We start from the raw sequence: 18,730 nt of genomic DNA on the forward strand, positions 1-18,730 counted from the left end.
TTAGGAGGTCAGCGTTCCCGCGTGAACTCGATCGAAAAAGGATCCCAGATCCTCTGCCTGAATGCCGTCCGCATACAACACCAAATCCATGGTTAGTGAAGATGCTATCGACGCTGGTGCGTGCGACTCTATGCGCATATAAACACCATCCAGTGTAAGGAGGAGGGGGCTAGGCGCATTAGCGGGACGCATGATGCCGACAGCGTAAAGCGTTTCTGTGAAAGGTTCTAAAGCCCGCAAAAGATCCATGAAAGCTGCCACATCGATTGGCATTGTTCGCTGGAGGTGGAGGCGGCGGAATAGCCTGCCTCTGTTCGCAGCCGCTGGACGGTGTGCATCGCCAGCAGGTGCAGCGTCCTGCATCGCCTGTGCGGTGAGGCGCGGCAGTACACGCGAATCGGCATCATGAGTGGGAGCTGTTGTTGTTGTTGTTGTCGTCGTCGTCGTCGCTTCTGCTTCACGCAGCCAAGGTCGATTGCGCCTGCGTACCCAGATTGCTGCAGGCTGCAGCCGGCCGTAGGGTGCACATATCACCCTGGCGTGCGGATTCCATCCACAGACGTGTTCCAGGATTTGCTGCAAACGCTCCGCAGGTACAACGTCCGACTTGGTAAATACGACTGTGTCCGCACTGGCGACAAGCTGCTGCTGGATATGGTCTTGCGACCGGAAACGGAGGCAATCCACCGCACACACAACAGCATCGACGCCGTCAAGCGGCTCGTCCGTCTCTAGGGCTAAGCGGAACGGACGCGGGTGCGATTCGAGACGGCTAGCGAGCGCTGCCTCGCTGACAGCTTCCAGCCGCTGGCGTTGCAGCAGAGTGCTCGGGCCTGGTGGCTCAAGTCGCCACGCCAGCAGGTCCTCGTGGGCGTTCAGCGCTCCAACCAGCGAGGTTTTGCCCGCCCCTGGCAAGCCGCAGACTGCCAGAATACCCTCATTCGCGGGTAGTGGTTCAACATCTCCCGGAACAAGTATACGCTCGTTCTGTTCGCTGTTTGCTTCTGAACGCTTTGCTTCACCCGTGATGAGTATCCACGGCGGTGCGACTCGCGATGAAAGGCGCTCGACAAAAGAGGGCGGTTGAGCGGCTGGCGGGGTCTTTCCGCCGGCCCGTGTGCTGTCCGTGTTCGGTACTAGCGACTCGAAGGGGTCTTCAAACTCGCTCCAGGCTTCCGTAAAGACGAGCTCTTCGTCGCGTAGGAGACATTCATCCAACACTATCTGAATCCGCATCGCATCCAGATCTTCCCCGAGAAACACGATTTCACTGCAGCGATCGCCAAAGCGCTCATCCCATTGCAGCGGTCGCATTCTATCTTGCGAGTTCGGGGCGCTTGGCCACTGTTCCAGCGGTAGGGTAACGAGAAATCTTTGCCCACGTTTCAGGGTTATATTGTTTCCGACCTGGCTCCATTCGAGAAAACTGTCCATCCGATTTGCTAACCATAGTTTTCCGACAGAGCGCAAGACACCGTGGAAGGTGCTAATGTCACTGATCTTGTCAAATAGGCGACGCGGATGAAAAGGACGGTTCGCTCTGTAAAGAAAACTCGTCTCGGGTCGCACGGTTTCCGTGCTGAAGCCTCGCTCCCATGGTCGCGTTCCACTGTACAGCGTCGCGAGGAATTGCTCGTTGCTGAACCGCGAGTCCCAAATAGGTCGCGCGGTACCTGCTGCTGACGACACCGCAGGAGCAGCGGGGTGCGTGGCACTGCCTCCGGTCGCTGCTCCGGGGCCCTTGGGTGCCGCTGCCTTTCCCGGATCATAACCTGCATCGGGTGCGGAGGCAGCGCCCCAGGATGCGGTGGCAGCTGTCGTCTCCTGTGACGCTGACGCCGCTGACGTCTCGGGTACCGTCGCTCTGGTGGCTGGCGTTGCAGCCGCTGTTGACGTGCCTACAGATGGTCCAGCCTTTGCTGAACTTTTTCCCGTACTCTGTGCTCTGTTCTCTGGCAATGCGGAACCGTATTTCTGGGAAGTTTTCGTCAGTTCCGTCGCAGCGAAAGAAGCAAGAACCCGGCGCCAGGTCGGCATCCAGAGCATCCGCTCCGGATCAAACGGTCGCTCGAGAATGCGCTCCAGGAGTGTTTGTGGCCATTCAGTATTCGCGTGCATGAGAATCACCTGAGCCTCGCAGTTCAAGAGTCGAAGATAACGAAGTAGGTTCTGGAAAGAGGGCGTCGGGGCTGTACGGACCTCGGGATCAGGACTTGCGTCCTGCGACTTGCGCATCGGCCGCACGTCCGCATCTGTCTCCCGACCAGGCATTTGTTGTTGGTTGTACACGACGACAAGGTTCGCATACTCTATTTGATCCACCAGGAGCTGCACCAAATTATCAGCCTGTGCGTTACTTGCTGATCCCCGTTCCCGCTCCATAGCGGGTGGCCGTCGTGCTGACGCTCCATCGTTGTCGCCTGCACCTACATCTCCAGCTTCCACGCGCGATGCAGTTTTCTTCTCGTGCAGCAGCGTACCTCGGGATGGACTTGAGCCGTCCCGCGAAGTCTCCACGGTATCGCTCGTCGCGAGCGCTTGGTCAGCGTCGTTGTGGCTGATTTCCAGTCCAGTCCCGCCAGTTATACCCGTCGCTGTCGTTGGGATGCGTTCCGAAGCCGGCGACGTCTGCGCTGTATTCTCAGGGCTATACGCGACAGACGCCGTTTCTTGTTGTCGCAGCGTCGGTGCGAATACCTCCGCAGCCGCCGCTGCATCGATGACGCTCACGAGCGCAAGAAGCTGCAGCGGCCACTCAACATGCGCAAGACTGTCGGCGATGGCATATGGCTCCTCTTTTTCAGGGCTGCAGACGATGAGGTAGTCCACACCGTACGCTGCCTGGACCTGAAACAGATTCACAGGGCTGGGTGCAGCTTCCACTGTTTGATCCGCAGCGCTCTGTACCGCGGACCCGCTTTGCGCCTGACTAGCTCTTGGCGTGCGAGCTCGTCGTCTCATCAACTGGTCAATTTTGGGTCCGAGCTCATCCTGGTTCACACAGTTGTCGAGAACTTCAAAGTAGATATGGGTACCGATTAACGCGGAGCACAACGATGAAGGCAGAGATTCCGTGCACAGCGATGCATTAACCAGCCAGCCAGCTTCATCCTCATCCCAGACGAGTCCCAGCCGAGTTGCGAGTGTTGCCGGCAAAAGCACGCCCACGCGCGGCGGGCGCTCCTCCGGCTGCGGCGATCGTTGCAGCAACTGCTCCAGCAACGTTCCTAAAAGTCGCAAACGCGCGATATCATCTAGCCCGCTGAGCACCACGGTGGGCACCGGTGTACTTCGCAGCGTTCTCCGCTGTGTATCACTCTCCGCGGCCTGTGTGGGCTGACTTGTCTGTTGTGGTGGCCGTTGAGCAGCGCCCATGGCAGCTGCCTCTGCGCTCGCGTCTGGCGGGTCCGAACCCCCGCCGTCTGTAACATCAGCGCTCCACTGGAATGCAGGCAAAACGACCGCGAAGATCGTGCTAGTATTCCTCTGTAGAGCAACGTGGTGCAGAGAGCGACGCAGTGAGCGCTGGTTGAAAGCTACTGGTGCCGCTGCGAAAGAAGAGCGTGTTAGTGGGCGATGCTGAATGGGCCGCACCTCCCAGGCACGCCCTCGAGCATGCCTTGGGGTAAGCGTCCTCGGAACGCGACTGCTCCACTGCAATACCGTTCTTTTCTGTACTATCCTTTCCTGTGGGAATAGATATCCCGCATAAATGACTTGCCCCTGTAAAACAGGGGCGAACATGGGCAACATCAATGTACTCTTAGGGTCCTCTTCGTTTGCTGCGAACCGGCGAGCGCTGGTGAAGCCAACCTTCATGCGCGCTCCGCGAAGCGCACTGCCGCGCACCGGTCGACGCGATCCGATGCTTTGTGTAACCGCAGGTGCTTCGAGGTGCTTTCTTACGAGGTGCTCCATTTGCTAGAGCACATGTGATGCGGTGTATTTCCTTCATACGGTATGGAGGAAGCGGGTATTGAAAATGTTGTTGCGAAATGATTGCAACCGCAGGTGCTTCGAGGTGCTTTCTTACGAGGTGCTCCATTTGCTAGAGCACATGTGATGCGGTGTATTTCCTTCATACGGTACGGAGGAAGCGGGTACTGAAAATGTTGTTGCGAAATGATTGCAACCGCAGGTGCTTCGAGGTGCTTTCTTACGAGTTGCTCCATTTGCTAGAGCACATGTGATGCGGTGTATTTCCTTCATACGGTACGGAGGAAGCGGGTACTGAAAATGTTGTTGCGAAATGATTGCAACCGCAGGTGCTTCGAGGTGCTTTCTTACGAGTTGCTCCATTTGCTAGAGCACATGTGATGCGGTGTATTTCCTTCATACGGTACGGAGGAAGCGGGTACTGAAAATGTTGTTGCGAAATGATTGCAACCGCAGGTGCTTCGAGGTGCTTTCTTACGAGTTGCTCCATTTGCTAGAGCACGTGTGATGCGGTGTATTTCCTTCATAGGATATGGAGGGAGCAGGTATTGAAAATACTGTTTCTAAATAAATAACATTTCGATCGCTCTTGGGTTCACGGAGACATCCTTGGACAGGGATACTTTTCGCGATTGATCGCAGTGTTTACAGACGTCTTTCAAAATACATGACTTCCAATATCGACCGACTATCGCGTCAGCCACAAAGCACCGGAAAGTGTCACTGTGTGCATGTAGTGCATGGACCCCACGTCTCGCGTTAAGGACCCTGCTTATCCACTGGGCATTGAGTCGAGCACTCGCCCATTCGGAGGCCCAGTATACGCAGAGCAATGGCACATTCACTGCGAACGCCGATGTTCGTAGCGCTCTGAGCACAGTGTCGGAGGCCCTTTCTGCCGATGCTCGGTGCCTCGACGACCTCCACAAGCACACAGGGCAATTGTGGAATCCCGCCTCGTCGGTGGAATATACGAGTCATTGCCATCTACAATCTGTTGCTGCATTCGCGAGCATATGAGAAGCCTATGCAAGCGGCATCTGTCTACGAGCAGAGGGCACTGGGCCCTGGACACTCGCTGGTGCAAGTTCTTCGACACGATGGCAACTTGTGCTTCGATGCGTCGTCTCCGGATCTCAGAACGCGCTCGCTGCGGACGCTTCGGGCAGCACTCCACACGTACTTAGCTGAGAATACGGCTTCAATGGTATGCGGGGTCGCTATATCGCCTTCATAGAACTCCGGGCTTCAAGTCACCGTGTTTATAAGCCCTAAAGAAATTGCTACAATGTTTTCGTTCGCACACCTCAGAGTATGCCAGTCTTTGCGGTGCGTCGTGTCCCGCACTGAGCGACGAATAGACCAACAACATGGAGATCTTGTACTCGTGTGTGTATGTACTTGGTACGTGCTTCTGAGGATCTAGTCCGAGTCACTGGCAGGAACGATATCGATAGAAGGCCAACACCATTTCGACTAAGCCAAGTAGAGTGTCACGAAAGAGAATCCTTCTGAACTGGAGACTCCTAGCCTGGCTACAGCCAATGTTGGGCGTTTCGTTCTTGGACGCAGCGCGCCTTATATGCCGGTAACGCATTCCCAACTGCATTACCGACTCTGAACCCGGAGCGTTTTATACTCCATAATGCAAAACGCAAACGACAGCGCCACTCCAAACGGATGCAGCTCCGAAAAAGCGTGAGTTCCACGTACCGATTCTCATCTGGTATACAGCGACGCGCTCTGAACATCTCGCGGCGTACCCGAGTGGGTCCTTCGAATGACGATGACGATGCACTAGTCTTTAGACAGTCACAGGGACCTGTAGTAGAGCATCGCGCAAAACAGGAAGCGCTTTCCGAGCAGCACAAGAGTCGGCGATCCAGCCTGATCGAACGGGCCTCGGTAGCAAACGCCGGTTATGTCGATGACGATAGCCATCGCACCCGTAATCATGGAAATCGTGGAAATCTCCTCTTCCGGACACTGTTTGCATTGCTCCATCAAAGCGAAACACCAGCTGATATGAATTGCTCTCGTGATGCGTGACGTGAACGCTCCTCTCGAGAGGCAGCACACATCCGGTGCAACCTCGAAAGCGTTCCGGCCGCTCTCAAGGCGGTGTTGTTAAGCAACCACCCGATCGTTGCGATAGCGCGTATCCGCATACCGGTGTGCTTCTGTGGCCCGTCGAGAATCAATTCATGTGGACTGACGGTAGCTTCGGCGCGCAAGCTGTCGGGAAATCGGACGCAAAGTTCGCGTTACCAAATCGATCACCGCTCTACGCAATAGAGTTCGACTTGTAGGCTGCTCGCAACGTCTCAAAAACACGTTCCCGCAAGAGTCGCTCGGCAGGGCGGCGGATGTCGTTCGCCGCCCCGCGGTCGGGGTGTGTCAAGAGCAGCGCTCGCCGATACGCGACCTTCACTTGCTGTTCATCCAGCAAAGCCTGCACAGTGAGACGCTCCCAGCCAGAGTCCTCACCTAGAATCTCGTGCAAAGTGCTCAGAAGCGCTCGAATGTTATGTGCTCGCGATCCGTTTCGCGTCCATTCACTGATGCGTTGCTCGACGACAAAGATGACTTCTGGGGTAGCGGTGCCATCTTGCGGCTCCAAAGTTTCCCGTGTCCCAGAGGTGACCTCACGGTAACCAGTGGAGGTTTCTGTTTCGATCGTGACCGAACTACTGTCCGCCGTGTATCGTTCACGAGCTTCATGTGCAGTGGGGGTCGAGCGTATCGCATGCTTACGCCGCTCAGCGGTTGTGCTGCTGCTGCTGCTGCTGCCTGTACTGTTGCCGTTGCTCCTGCGAGTCGCCTGGAGAAATTGTTCGGGTGTGGCAGCATTGGAAGCCCGGACACGCTGTGGATCGTCGACGACTTCATTAACCTCATCCCAGGGGCTTGCCTCCTGTGCACCGCTATCCATCGCGGTAGCAGCCGCTACTGACACAGCGTTTGAGCTGGAGGCAGGATGCAGCGCAGGTGCTTCCGCTGGTGTTCCAGCCGGGGCGTGATGCGCCGTTGCCTGAGCAGGGGCGCTTTGTGACACGTCTTCAGACTCTTCCTCAATATCCACAAGCTGATCTTCGAGTGGTCCCTTGGGAGCGTTAGGCCTTGCTGTGCACGTCTGATCCTCTGCGCAATGGCCAGCAGGCCAAGTCGATGTCGACGGCGGCGACGATAATGACCCTGCCCGGGCGTTTCCTCGAGAGCTCACGACGTCAGCCACTGGTGCGGCGGCTGTGCTTGCTCCAGCGTCCGTCATTACGGCCAGTCCTCGTTCAAAAGCAGTATCCAAGGAACTTGCATCCAATTCGGATGCGCCAGTTGTCGGCGTAGGGCGCCATTTCTCGTGTAATGTTTGCCATAACGTTTCCGGCTTGGTCGCCGTGGATCGTTCCATCTGCTTCCGAGTCGAAAGGCGCTGCAGAGCAGACCGACCGAGAGCGGCCTCATTGGATGGAGCGCCCCCGTCAGCTCCAGTCCCAGCTCCAGTTCCAGCACCAGCGGGATTCCCGCACGAATCAAGCCTCCTGTTCGGCCTGTTCCGCGTCGCAGCCTTCTTCGAAGAATCATCGCCATGAAGGCGGTGCTGCTCCGTCACCACAAAAGAGGCCGCTGCATAAAATTGTCGTTGAATTTCGAGCAGCTCTGTGAGGCAACTCGGTAGTAGCTCCGAGCGGGCCAGAATCCACGCTTCGAGGTGCACACAGGTTTCCTCGCACTTGCCCAAGAGAGGTCCCATCACACTATTATAGACTTCTTCCACAGAACCAACGTACCCATATGCACCACTCTGCATACTTAGCTGCCGCAAACTTGCCTGTGCTTGTTGAATCTCTTCGACCAAGCCAAGGACGCCCTCGAGGAGCGCCTGACCTTCATTGAGTGCCATCGCTAGCGGCTGCTGAACCCGCAGCCGGAGACGTTTCTCAGTCACGCGCAGCACTCGTTCTTCAAGGTCCAGCTGACACTCGTTCCATTGCGCCCAGAGCGCCCGTCGTGTAGCGTCCGGTTCCATGTTCGATGCGCTGGTACCGGGCTCTGTGACAAACGGCGATGAGGGTACTGCGTCGCGCCAGTTTGCCATAAACTCCTGCATGCTCCTCAAAATACGCTCTATCGACGTTTCGAATCCAACCCAATCATGCAACATCTGGTATAGCGTGGCTCCAGCAAAGCTAAGTCGCTGAAAGCGCTCACCGAATGTAGCTAGCCGTTGCCCGACGTGCTCCCACCGGCTCAGTACGTTCCGAACGTTCACCGGGCCGGTGCTATTCGCTTTGGCCTCAGAAACACTCCATTGTGCTGCACGCTTCGCCTCCTGCCCCAGTTCCCGCAGTCTATTCCGCCAGGAGCGGAACATGACCGCGTCACCAACCCAGTCTGAGAACTGAGCGCTCTCGAGAAAAAGTCGCGTAGCGCCGCGCCGAGGGCGCTGGTGCAAGGCGCGCTTCGTTCTCGGACTGGGTAGGCACAGGTGCGGTGTTCCCTAGACGCGTTGCCAGGTTAGAGAGCGTTTGACCTTTCGATCTGTGAACGTTCAGAGTATTCGTGTTTCTGCAACGTCCTGGTTGTGTATCAAGAGAGCATTAAGTTCGACGGTTTTCTTTCCGAGGGCTTGTGAATGCAGCGGAAGCGCCCCGAGCGCTGTCAACGCTGTGGGAAGCGCTTGCATCAAGAGCATGTGTGTGCAGCCAAGGTTTGTAGTTGGATCCGATGCTTCTCTGCTACGAAGTTTCTTCTTATGTGCTTACTATTACTGCTCTTCGTCCTGCCGGTACACGCAAAGCGAACCAAAGCAGAAACAACGACTCCAGCGTTTGAGCCCGGCTTTGAATACATAACGTACGCCTCAGTGGTGAAGCTGGAGCACCCGCTGACGGGCCTTCGACTGCACTCCCAGGAGGTTGCGTACGGGACAGGTTCGAAGCAGCAAACCGTAACTGCAGTCGAACGACACCTCGATGATGATCGTGCGCTATGGTTGATCAAAGCTCCCCAGCAAAGCGGCGGGCGTTTTTTCGCGGAGTCGAAAGGCATGCGGCGTGTTCGTTGTGGTGACCTCATTCGACTGGAGCATGTGGTAACGCGGACGCATTTACACAGCCATCGTTTGGCATCACCGTTGACTGGCTCCCAGGAGGTCAGCGCATTTTCGCTGTCCGCTGAGGGCAGTGGTGACTCGGGGGATCACTGGCAAGTTGAATGTATCTCGAAAGGGGCGGTCTTCTGGGCTCGCAACGAGACCGTTTACCTACGTCATGTTGATACAGAGACCATGTATCTTTCGGTTCTGGGGGAGCAGCGTTATCATGATCCTCTAGAGAATCACGCTGAAGTGGTTTGTTTAGAGCGCAAATCCATTCGACAACCTGAGCTGCGAGCACAGTGGGTAGCATCGGAGGGTTTCTTCCACGCGTCTGCCGCAGTTGAATCATGACGAGACTGCTATGGCTGAGCGCACTCGGTGGTAAACCGCGAGCGCTGCGACAGTACTGACACAGCGATCATAGTGCCCCGCAGTTGCGGAACATGAGAGGCGTGTCGCTGTAGACCCGTCGAAAACTTTTGTTGCCTTGCAGCTCACGCGGTTAGCGCGGGTCGCAGCTTGCGAGCACATTCCCTTGGCAGGAGGTGCACGGCGAACGAAGTGCATCCCTGTAGCGAGGCGACGAGGCGTCCCAGGAGCCACACGCGGGCATCTCTTGCACACGCTGCGGCTGGTCTAGGCAGCCTTCATCGAACCTAAAGAGTCGCTATATATAGCGCCCGTGCAAACGTTTCGACGCGAGTCAGCGTCACAGTTCGAGGAGTGCAACCGCGCCCGCCTCCGGAAGCCTTGGCTACTGTTGCGAGCGTAAGGCAACGCCTGCAGGAGAGCGAGGTACCGCCTGGACCGCGGTGTCTCGCAAGGACACTTCAACGCTGACCATATTCTACGCCGTCGACTTTTGCAGCGCTTCACGATGACTGGTGTATCCTAGTGCACGAGCAAGACTCTGGCTTTGCTCTAGGTCGCCCAACGTAACAGAGCTGCAACTGTGTTTCAACGCTGACCATATTCTACGCCGTCGAGTCTTGCAGCGCTTCACGTTGACTGGTTTATCCTAGTGTACGAACAAGACTCTGGCTTTGCTCTAGGTCGCCCAACGTAACAGAGCTGCAACTGTGTTTCAACGCTGACCATATTCTACGCCGTCGAGTCTTGCAGCGCTTCACGTTGACTGGTTTATCCTAGTGTACGAACAAGACTCTGGCTTTGCTCTAGGTCGCCCAACGTAACAGAGCTGCAACTGTGTTTCAACGCTGACCATATTCTACGCCGTCGAGTCTTGCAGCGCTTCACGTTGACTGGTTTATCCTAGTGTACGAACAAGACTCTGGCTTTGCTCTAGGTCGCCCAACGTAACAGAGCTGCAACTGTGTTTCAACGCTGACCATATTCTACGCCGTCGAGTCTTGCAGCGCTTCACGTTGACTGGTTTATCCTAGTGTACGAACAAGACTCTGGCTTTGCTCTAGGTCGCCCAACGTAACAGAGCTGCAACTGTCCTCCTGCGCGCACGCCTCCAATGCCAGTACCAGTGCCGGGAAGAGCAAGTCCTTGAGTAAACGCGAAACGCTGTTCGTTCTCCTCGATAGACGGTGTTCATCCAGGCCTGGCTCTCGGAACAACCCGATTTCTCCTGCGGGCAAACAGAACGTGCCCTGGGGTGCGTTATTCTCAACGTATCCCGCACGAAATCGAACGCAAAAGCACCAGGGAAACGAAGCAGAAACGGTGTTTTCGTGGTGGCGGTCGCCTGGCGTTTCAAGAGACAGTGACATCGTTTCTGTCACTTGGGTGCCAGTTACAGACCAGGAAACGTATTCGTTTCCGTCACCGCCACTGTGGTACGCACCAGAGCTGTTCCTGGTGTGCGTTGAGTGCCACTTTCAGCTACAGTCTCACAATGAACGGGACCCGGGGAACGCTTATTGCGTTCGAAGGCGGCGATCGAGCTGGAAAGAGCACACAGGCGAAGCAAGCTCTTCAATGGATACGAGAAACTCTTCGTGAACCAGCAGTGCTGTGGCACTTTCCGAACCGGCACTCAGCCACGGGTCGGCTGCTCGACACCTACCTAAGCGGCAGTACAGAGCTCACTGGCCAAGTAGCACACCTGTTGTTCGCAGCAAACCGCTGGGAGCGCGTTGAGGAACTCTGGCAGCTCCTAGATAGCGGATCCCATGTCATTCTCGATCGTTATGCGTACTCTGGAGTAGCATTCTCCGTAGCAGCACGGGGACTCGATCCCGAATGGTGCCTGGCAGCGGATCGCGGCCTACCGTCACCAGACTTGGTCTTGTTTCTGGACCTGGACCCGCAGCTCGCTTCGAAGCGCGGGAACTTTGGTGAAGAACGCTACGAGCAACTTGTGATTCAACAGCGAGTTCGCCAGTTCTTTCTGGACCGTCTATTTCAAAGCGAGAACTGGGTGCGCATCTCTGCGGAGCAACCTCCGGATCAAGTGCAACTACAGTGCCGACGCGCCATTACGGAGATGCTGCCTCGAGTGCGAAGCCTTCCGCTCAAACTCCTTTGGTAAACGATTGTTCATGGAGTTGTCTAGCGCGCTGGTAAAGCGACGTTCGCGGCATGCCAAGTCGAGCGCGTTGCGACCTGCTACCGATGCGATGGACGGGTGTATCCGGGTTGGAAGGCGTCGCCAGCGAAGCACATGCGCATGCATATGATCCCTGCACTTTTATCGAACAAGTGCATTTTCTTGGAACAAATCATTGTCTCAGAGAAGGCGTTCGGCGTTTATCAGTTTCCTCATTGGATCGGACGATCCTAGACACCAGGGGCACGGAAGCGCTTGGCACGGGTTGTCATTACTGGCACCGCCAGACGCAGCATCTCAAACGATTGTGTGTCCAGCGAGTGTCCGTAATGTGGAGCGTCTACATGAGCGCTGCACACCAAAGCCTCTTCATGTGAAAATGACGGTACGGATTCACAGTCGATATCTCCGTTGATCGATAGTTCAAGTGCTACCAAGCCGTTTTCGAGGGCGTTTCCACGTAATGCCTAGCACATGCGGGTGTACTCGTGACTTGAGACGCCCTTACAGCTTGTTCCGTGCGCTGACTTGGTACAGTCGGCGCATGCCGACGCATGGTGGCGTCTGGGCTCGAGAGCCTATTTCAGCGCTCGCACCAGCTCGGTACCAAGCGGTGAAACGGACTCGCGAAACGACCACCGTGGATGTTGCCTGAAGTTGCACCGATCACATTCGGTGAAACGCATGCTGAAGTTGCTCTTTGCTGTTCTAGAGCGCTTTGATTGTCGTGCGCAGAATCTCCAAACATCGCATGAGCTCTGCTTCCTCAATAACAAGTGGAGGCGCGAATCGAATACGATCTCCATGGGTCGGCTTGCACAACATCCCGTTTTCCATCAGATGCAGACAGAGCTTGGTTGCGTTCAAACCGGGTCGCCAGTTCTCAGCTATGCTGAGTGCGCAAAGAAGACCACGGCCCCGCACGTTCGTGATCAAACCCGCGGACTCCTGTTTGATCTCCGAAAGTCCGCGCAGGAACATGTTTCCCAAATGAGCCGCCCGCTCGATCAGACCTTCATTGTGCAGCACCTCCAGTGCTGTCATAGCCACCCGACACCCCAGTGGATTACCTCCATACGTCGATCCATGCTGTCCAGGTTTGATCGTGAGCATGATTTCGGAGCTCGCCAAAACTGCGGATACCGGATACATGCCACCCGAGAGCGCCTTGCCGAGAACGAGAATATCCGGACGGATGCCGTCGTGGTCGCAGCACAGCAACTTGCCGGTACGCCCGAGGCCCGTCTGCACCTCGTCGGCAATCAGCAGCACACCGTACTGGTCGCAGAGTTCACGCACTCGACGCATATATCCCGGGCGGGGAACGATGACGCCAGCCTCTCCCTGGATGGGCTCCACCATAAACGCCGCGATATTTTGATCCCTATCAAGAAGCTGTTCGAGCGCTTCAGGGTTGTCGTATGGGATGATTTCGAAACCCGGCATGAAAGGTCCGTAGCCACCGCGCGATTCGGGGTCCGTCGAGGACGAAACTGCAGCTAAAGTGCGACCCCAAAAGTTATTCTCTGCAAAAACAACTTTTGCTCCATAGCGAGGGATGCCTTTGACGTCGTAGGCCCAACGCCGCGCGAGCTTCACCGCAGTCTCGCCGGCCTCGACGCCGGTATTCATCGGTAGAACGCGTTCATAGCCAAAATATTCGCATATGAAGCGTTCGAACTCGCCCAGGACGTTGTTGTAGAAGGCCCTCGACGTCAGCGTGAGCGTTGCGGCTTGCTCCACCAGTGTTGCCACCAGCCGCGGGTGGCAGTGGCCCTGGTTCAGCGCAGAGTACGCGGCTAAACAGTCTATGTATGATTTTCCATCAACGTCCCAGACACGTGCACCCTTGCCGCGAGCGATCACCACTGGCAGTGGTGCATAGTTCGTTGCACCGTAACGGGCCTCTAGGTCTAGGAGGCGCTGCGCCGCCGCAGACGGCACCCGCTCCGACGGTGCCGTCGCTGCAGCGCGCCCGCTGTAGCCTCGAGTCCACGGGACGCTCGACGTTGCCGGGATCAGTCGACATGGAGCAGTTCTCAAAAGGAAGCGCAGAAGCGTACGCGTTGTGGCTCCAGGCTTTGGCATGCGCACACACTGACCGCAAAATCTCGCAGTACGTCTAGCGGGCATTGGTGTCGCAGCTCAACATCTGCACTGGCAGATGCATCCATCCAACTTCTGAACAAAATGGTATATTGAGGAGATTTAGTGAAAAGCCTGTACCGTTTAGATATAGATCAAACGAGCCGCGCGTCGCTTCGTCCGCGTCGAGCGGTACCCCCCAGCGGTGCGCAGTGCTCGAAACGCCCACCAGGAGGCTGCATCAACGCCTCGAAAATGGCGCATAGAAACTTTGCGGAACGCTACGATCACATGGAAATACGCACAAACGATGCAGATTGGGTTGCGCTCGGCAACTTGCGTGCGTGGTCTGGAACGGTGCCGCGATCCGCTCCGTTGCCTGGCTTCGCGAGAAATCTGACCGAATGCAACGTAGTCGTGAAGGGCACTTCAAGGCCGCGCCGACGCGCCTCTGCTACCATTCGAGCTCGCGCCCTGTAAAGCGCGCATTCAAGTCGAGCGTCTTGCGATCGCTGCCGACCCGTCGACAAGGCAGGCATCCGGCGGCATAGAGTATGAACTTGTATATACTTGTATCTTTATGAACCTAGCGCCGGTGGCATCAGCAATCGTATCGATCGACGAGCGCCCAGCGCGCGCAGATTGTATGTTCTCTTGCGTGCGTGCGTGCGTGCGTGCGTGCGTGCGTGCGTGCGTGCGTGCGTGCGTGCGTGCGTGCGTGCGTGCGTGCGTGCGTGCGTGCGTGCGTGCAGCTGCCTCAACTGTAGGGCGCTTACCGCGCTCGGTACTTGAGCGGAACGTGTCGAATGCCCTGGACTTTATGGTCAGCCATTTCCAGAGTGCTAGGTGATTGGGTATGGCGCCCTGAGGAGGCGCAGGCGTGCAACGCCACGACTCTGGGGACGGCAGAAACGAGCGCTAACACCCGCGACGTGCAACCGGCACGCCGAGAGGCGGCTGTGTTCCCGCAGCTCCGTGTTCGTGAAGCGCCAGCGTCGACTTGTGTGGTTGAAAACGCCTGGCGGTCACTAGACACAGAGTACGTACCAAACACGTGTCTATTTGGAGCGTTGAGCGCAAGTGGTGCCGAAGATGCGCGGTTTTCGGCGGTCGGACGGTCAGAGGCCGCAGCGCTATTATGTACAGGTTCGGCATATGGGGATAATCGAGTGCTCAAGCCAGATGAAACGAAAGATTCAATAGAGGGCGATAATCATGAGAGTTCGAAAAGGTTTGCAGTGCCTGCGCGGATCCCGGTCTCTAGCGTGTTCGCTGTGCACTCTCGGCGGCCAGGTCTTGGTGCAAATTCGACGGACGACGTTGGCTATCGAGATATGAGCGCCGAAACTCTTGTTCATGAGAACTTGTCCCGATCGAGGCGGAGAGAGTCTGCGGCAGAGCGCGAGCGCTTGTTGCGACGACTTGCAAGACTTGAGTCCAGCGTGCCGCCCGCCGTGTCGTATGCTCGTGAACCGGCGTTCCGGACCGAAACTACTACCGCGGCATCCAGGACGAGCTCGCCAGCGGTGCTCCGACAAGAATACCCCGATGCTCGTTCCCGAGACGTAGACAGAGTCTCTCCAGACACTAGCCTCGTTCGACTGCGCGCTAGTGCAGCGCTGCTCAGTTCCTACCTGGACTACACCAGGCGCCTGGGGACGCAAAAGCATGATGAGCGGAGCCGAAGCGAGGCGCAGGCGCACACGCAGTCACCGGAGAGCGAGGCGCAAGTGGTGGAAATTATCGACATCTCCGACGATGAATCCACGGTTGATGAACGTGATCTCGCTGCTGCTGCTGCTACTGCTGCTGCTGCGCATGAGCGCTGGAATACCTCAGCGGATCCGTCGCGACGAATGCACGTTATGATTCCTGATAAGGGCAACAAAGCGCTCCATCGAACTGAATCCGAAAATCTCATAGCAGGGCCAGTTCGTGCGGAAATCATCTCCACCTTGCAAAAGTGCTCGAGTTTGACGAGCCCGGTAACTGACGTGGCCCATCGGGTTCTGGAGATCGCCTGGAACTCGGGGCTCGATGTGCGCGAGCCTCTTGTGTCTCATGAGGGCTTCAAACTGACTCGAAGTGATCTCCTCCGCTTACGCCCTGGAGGATGGCTGAACGACGCGATTCTGAACGCATATTGTCAGGGTTTGCTCATGGAGCGCCAGACCCGAGAAGGCACGCGTCGCCAGTGGCCTCGCTGTGCCATATTCTCGACTTTCTTCTACACTCGTCTGTGCAACAGCGATCGCCTCGGCGATGCATATGATTACAATGGCGTTCGTCGGTGGACTCGAAGTGTGAACGTTTTCGAACTTGATCGCGTTTTGGTGCCGATTAACTTGAGCAATACACATTGGACACTCGCGCTCATTGAGCCACATAGCCGCAAGCTGACCTACTATGACAGCATGGGCGGTACCGGTAAGGGTGTCCTACAGACGCTTCGCCGGTGGCTCTGCGACGAGGCCATGGACAAGCTGCAGCTACGCATTGACGAGCAGGCTTGGACGCTCACTGTGCCTAAATCGGTGCCGTTGCAGACGAATGGAAATGACTGTGGCGTATTCGTGGCTGCATTTGCAGAACATCTAACGCGCACTGCACCAGTGGCTTTCTCGGCGTCAATGATCCCCCATTTCCGCATGCGGATGTGCGTTGAGATTTTATGTGGTTACGTACCACCATAGGACACTGGCACGCGACACGGTCACGATTCCGAACGGCAGTATGCTCCCGTACGAGGCCTCGTATCCGTATACGAGCGCATTGCTCTGGACGCAGCTCGATGTTATTGCCGCGAGATGGTCCAGCAAAGCGGACCGCATCGACTACCCTGCAAGCCGTGCGAGTCTGCCAGGCATTCTGATTCTGGATGACGCTTCCATGGCCCAGCAAAGTTTTTCAGATCCGATCCGAGCATGGATCGCGTTTGCAAGCGAGTCTTCTGTTCCACCATGACGACGCAATCGTCTGCCCTACATCCACATGATAACGGGTAGGCTGCGCTCCGACTGGCACGCGAGGCAGGCCTGACACGCGAGGCACCTGTGTATAACCATTCTTCTGGATTCCGAGCAGCATCGCTGCGCTGCAGCTGCGATAGCTTTTGTTTTTCAGGCAACTGAGTCAGAAGCGGCATCAGTATCGTTCATTTGAAGCATATTCGGATGAAATCGTCGAAGGAAAGTGCGCAGCGCAGTGACGCCCTCAGCAGTTAGCAGCGGAAACCTAAATACCACCAAAAACACGACGCCGTCCTCGCGCTTCCCAACACCGAACCCTTCCCCTTGAATGGCAGTGCCACGCCGCCCATAGACAAGGGCAATGCGCGGCTCCTGCCGGTCGCTCGTCATCGGGTACCAACAGTGAACGTCGTAGTGGCGAGCGCCGAGCCCTAGGCCGGCGCGCATAGCACTCTCTCTCGACCGGAATAGTGTCTGGTACGATTCACAAACCGTTTTTATCCACTCGCTCTCAAAGTTGTGCTGTAGTAAAACGCTTCCATCCGCGGCTGTAAGCAGCAGTCGGTGCCACTCGTAGCGGCGCGCCAGAGACGCTGCCAGCGGGGTGCTCGCACCGGCTAGCGTGCCCGTTTCACTCGTAGCCGTTGAGAGCGAAGGCGAACGTTCCGACCACGCCCAACTTGGTCTTGAGCTGCTCACGTCCTCGAAATATTCATCCCAGGTTGATTCCGAAGATATACTGGGGTTTCGGTGACCAATCACCACGAACTCTGGACCCGTGGCCATACCAGGAATATACGGCTAGCAGGGGAATCGTGATGGAGCGTGTTTCGCGTGACCAGTGCGGATCTGGTTCCTGTTCAAAAGGCATGTTGGACAAAATTGATCCTATATATCTATCTTCGTGCAAAATGGGCGATTTTAACTAGATATTTTATATATGTACATTTTCATGCTAAACGGGCGATTGCAACTAGATATTCCATATATGTTCGTGTTCGCGCAGCACTGCTGTTCCGGTGACGCAACCGCGCAATCCATGCATCTGCGGTATCGTGCAGGAGCCTCCTGCAACTCCACCGCGTCGCCATGCGTTCCTGTGCACACGGGTGCCGTACAAGACGGATATCGCAAAGAGCGATCTTCGCGTGGACGTCATGAAAACGGCGATTGATCTGTGCGCTTAAATCTGTGTCCAGATGAACTGGAAATCGTCTCCATAACGAACATAGGTATCCACACCACAGCCTCTGGGTATGTTCCCGGTATGATCAACACTCGACTTGGCCGGCGTTTTATGCTACTACTTCCTTTTTCTCTCACTTGTTTTGGGGACCATGCAAGTTTGTCTCTCCTTTTCCTTCGGCTATGCTTTCGGCATGCGAAGCGTGTTCATGGCAGCGTCCAAGTCACGATTTCGTCGCTTGCGGCTAGTTTCAGCACGATGCATGCCCGGTCGCAAGTTATGAACTACGCATCGAATGCAATATACATCTCGTTTGTATACAGAGCCAATGCGAACTGCGCAGCGGTGACACTTGTTCGTGTTCAGGTGTTCGCATACGCCCAACGCATTGCATCCCCTTTCGAGCGCTACCCCACGGCACGTGACTGCTTGCTTCAATGCCTAATACACGCCCTCGATTGGTACACGGGACTCGCCTCGATGCCCTCATCCGTTGGCGCCTTCGCTGCCGCTCACGACCATCAGATCCTTCTTCCCCGCGATTTTCTCGCTGAGTTCTCGATCTGGTGCACACGCTTGCGCATGCTGTCTCATTCGATGGAGGATTTGGAGAACACTTTGTCGTCCGTGATGAAACAAGTACCAGAAAGGAATTCGAGTCAAGTTATCTCGATCTGTCTACGCTTACCTCGTACAAAGCTGTGACGCACACTCCACAGCGAGCAATCGTTTTTATGACCAATGTCCGAATCCAAGACCCTTTTCCATGCTAACAGAAACAACGCGAGCCTTTGAATGCATCGCACTTGAAGGATATCATGCCGCCGCCGAATGCCATCTAATCGATACCCGCAAGTACATGGCGATATACATTTCGTTTGGAATCGATTTTTCGACATTTTCAGTGAACACTCCAAATGAGATTGAGAAAAAGACGT

General features: G+C 56.1%; 7 protein-coding genes across 7 annotated transcripts, besides 1 other annotated feature; 3 read left to right on the top strand and 4 right to left on the bottom strand.

Moving 5' to 3' along the window:
• On the bottom strand, positions 1-3,918 carry CYME_CML318C (hypothetical protein, conserved; the record flags this gene model as incomplete). The annotated part of the gene is made up of 1 exon (XM_005536866.1): positions 1-3,918. The coding sequence occupies one exon, from the start codon at positions 3,916-3,918 to the stop codon at positions 1-3; it is 3,918 nt and encodes a 1,305-aa protein (XP_005536923.1).
• Positions 3,919-6,220: 2,302 nt separating this feature from the next.
• On the bottom strand, positions 6,221-8,308 carry CYME_CML319C (hypothetical protein, conserved; the record flags this gene model as incomplete). The annotated part of the gene is made up of 1 exon (XM_005536867.1): positions 6,221-8,308. The coding sequence occupies one exon, from the start codon at positions 8,306-8,308 to the stop codon at positions 6,221-6,223; it is 2,088 nt and encodes a 695-aa protein (XP_005536924.1).
• Positions 8,309-8,569: 261 nt separating this feature from the next.
• Positions 8,570-9,385, top strand: CYME_CML320C (similar to stromal cell derived factor 2 SDF2; the record flags this gene model as incomplete). Its single annotated transcript, XM_005536868.1, has 1 exon — positions 8,570-9,385. One exon carries the CDS (start codon positions 8,570-8,572, stop codon positions 9,383-9,385), a length of 816 nt encoding a protein of 271 aa, XP_005536925.1.
• Positions 9,194-10,460: a sequence feature (possible transcribed region).
• A 438-nt stretch (positions 10,461-10,898) lies between these two features.
• On the top strand, positions 10,899-11,534 carry CYME_CML322C (dTMP kinase; the record flags this gene model as incomplete). The annotated part of the gene is made up of 1 exon (XM_005536869.1): positions 10,899-11,534. One exon carries the CDS (start codon positions 10,899-10,901, stop codon positions 11,532-11,534), a length of 636 nt encoding a protein of 211 aa, XP_005536926.1.
• A 726-nt stretch (positions 11,535-12,260) lies between these two features.
• On the bottom strand, positions 12,261-13,685 carry CYME_CML323C (ornithine aminotransferase; the record flags this gene model as incomplete). The annotated part of the gene is made up of 1 exon (XM_005536870.1): positions 12,261-13,685. The coding sequence occupies one exon, from the start codon at positions 13,683-13,685 to the stop codon at positions 12,261-12,263; it is 1,425 nt and encodes a 474-aa protein (XP_005536927.1).
• Positions 13,686-14,443: 758 nt separating this feature from the next.
• On the top strand, positions 14,444-16,330 carry CYME_CML324C (similar to SUMO-1-specific protease; the record flags this gene model as incomplete). Its single annotated transcript, XM_005536871.1, has 1 exon — positions 14,444-16,330. One exon carries the CDS (start codon positions 14,444-14,446, stop codon positions 16,328-16,330), a length of 1,887 nt encoding a protein of 628 aa, XP_005536928.1.
• Positions 16,331-16,756: 426 nt separating this feature from the next.
• Positions 16,757-17,392, bottom strand: CYME_CML325C (hypothetical protein; the record flags this gene model as incomplete). Its single annotated transcript, XM_005536872.1, has 1 exon — positions 16,757-17,392. One exon carries the CDS (start codon positions 17,390-17,392, stop codon positions 16,757-16,759), a length of 636 nt encoding a protein of 211 aa, XP_005536929.1.
• Between the last annotated feature and the right edge of the window lie 1,338 nt (positions 17,393-18,730).

The sequence above is a fragment of the Cyanidioschyzon merolae genome, chromosome 12 (assembly GCF_000091205.1).
Source record: "Cyanidioschyzon merolae strain 10D DNA, chromosome 12, complete genome".
NCBI lineage: Eukaryota > Rhodophyta > Bangiophyceae > Cyanidiales > Cyanidiaceae > Cyanidioschyzon > Cyanidioschyzon merolae.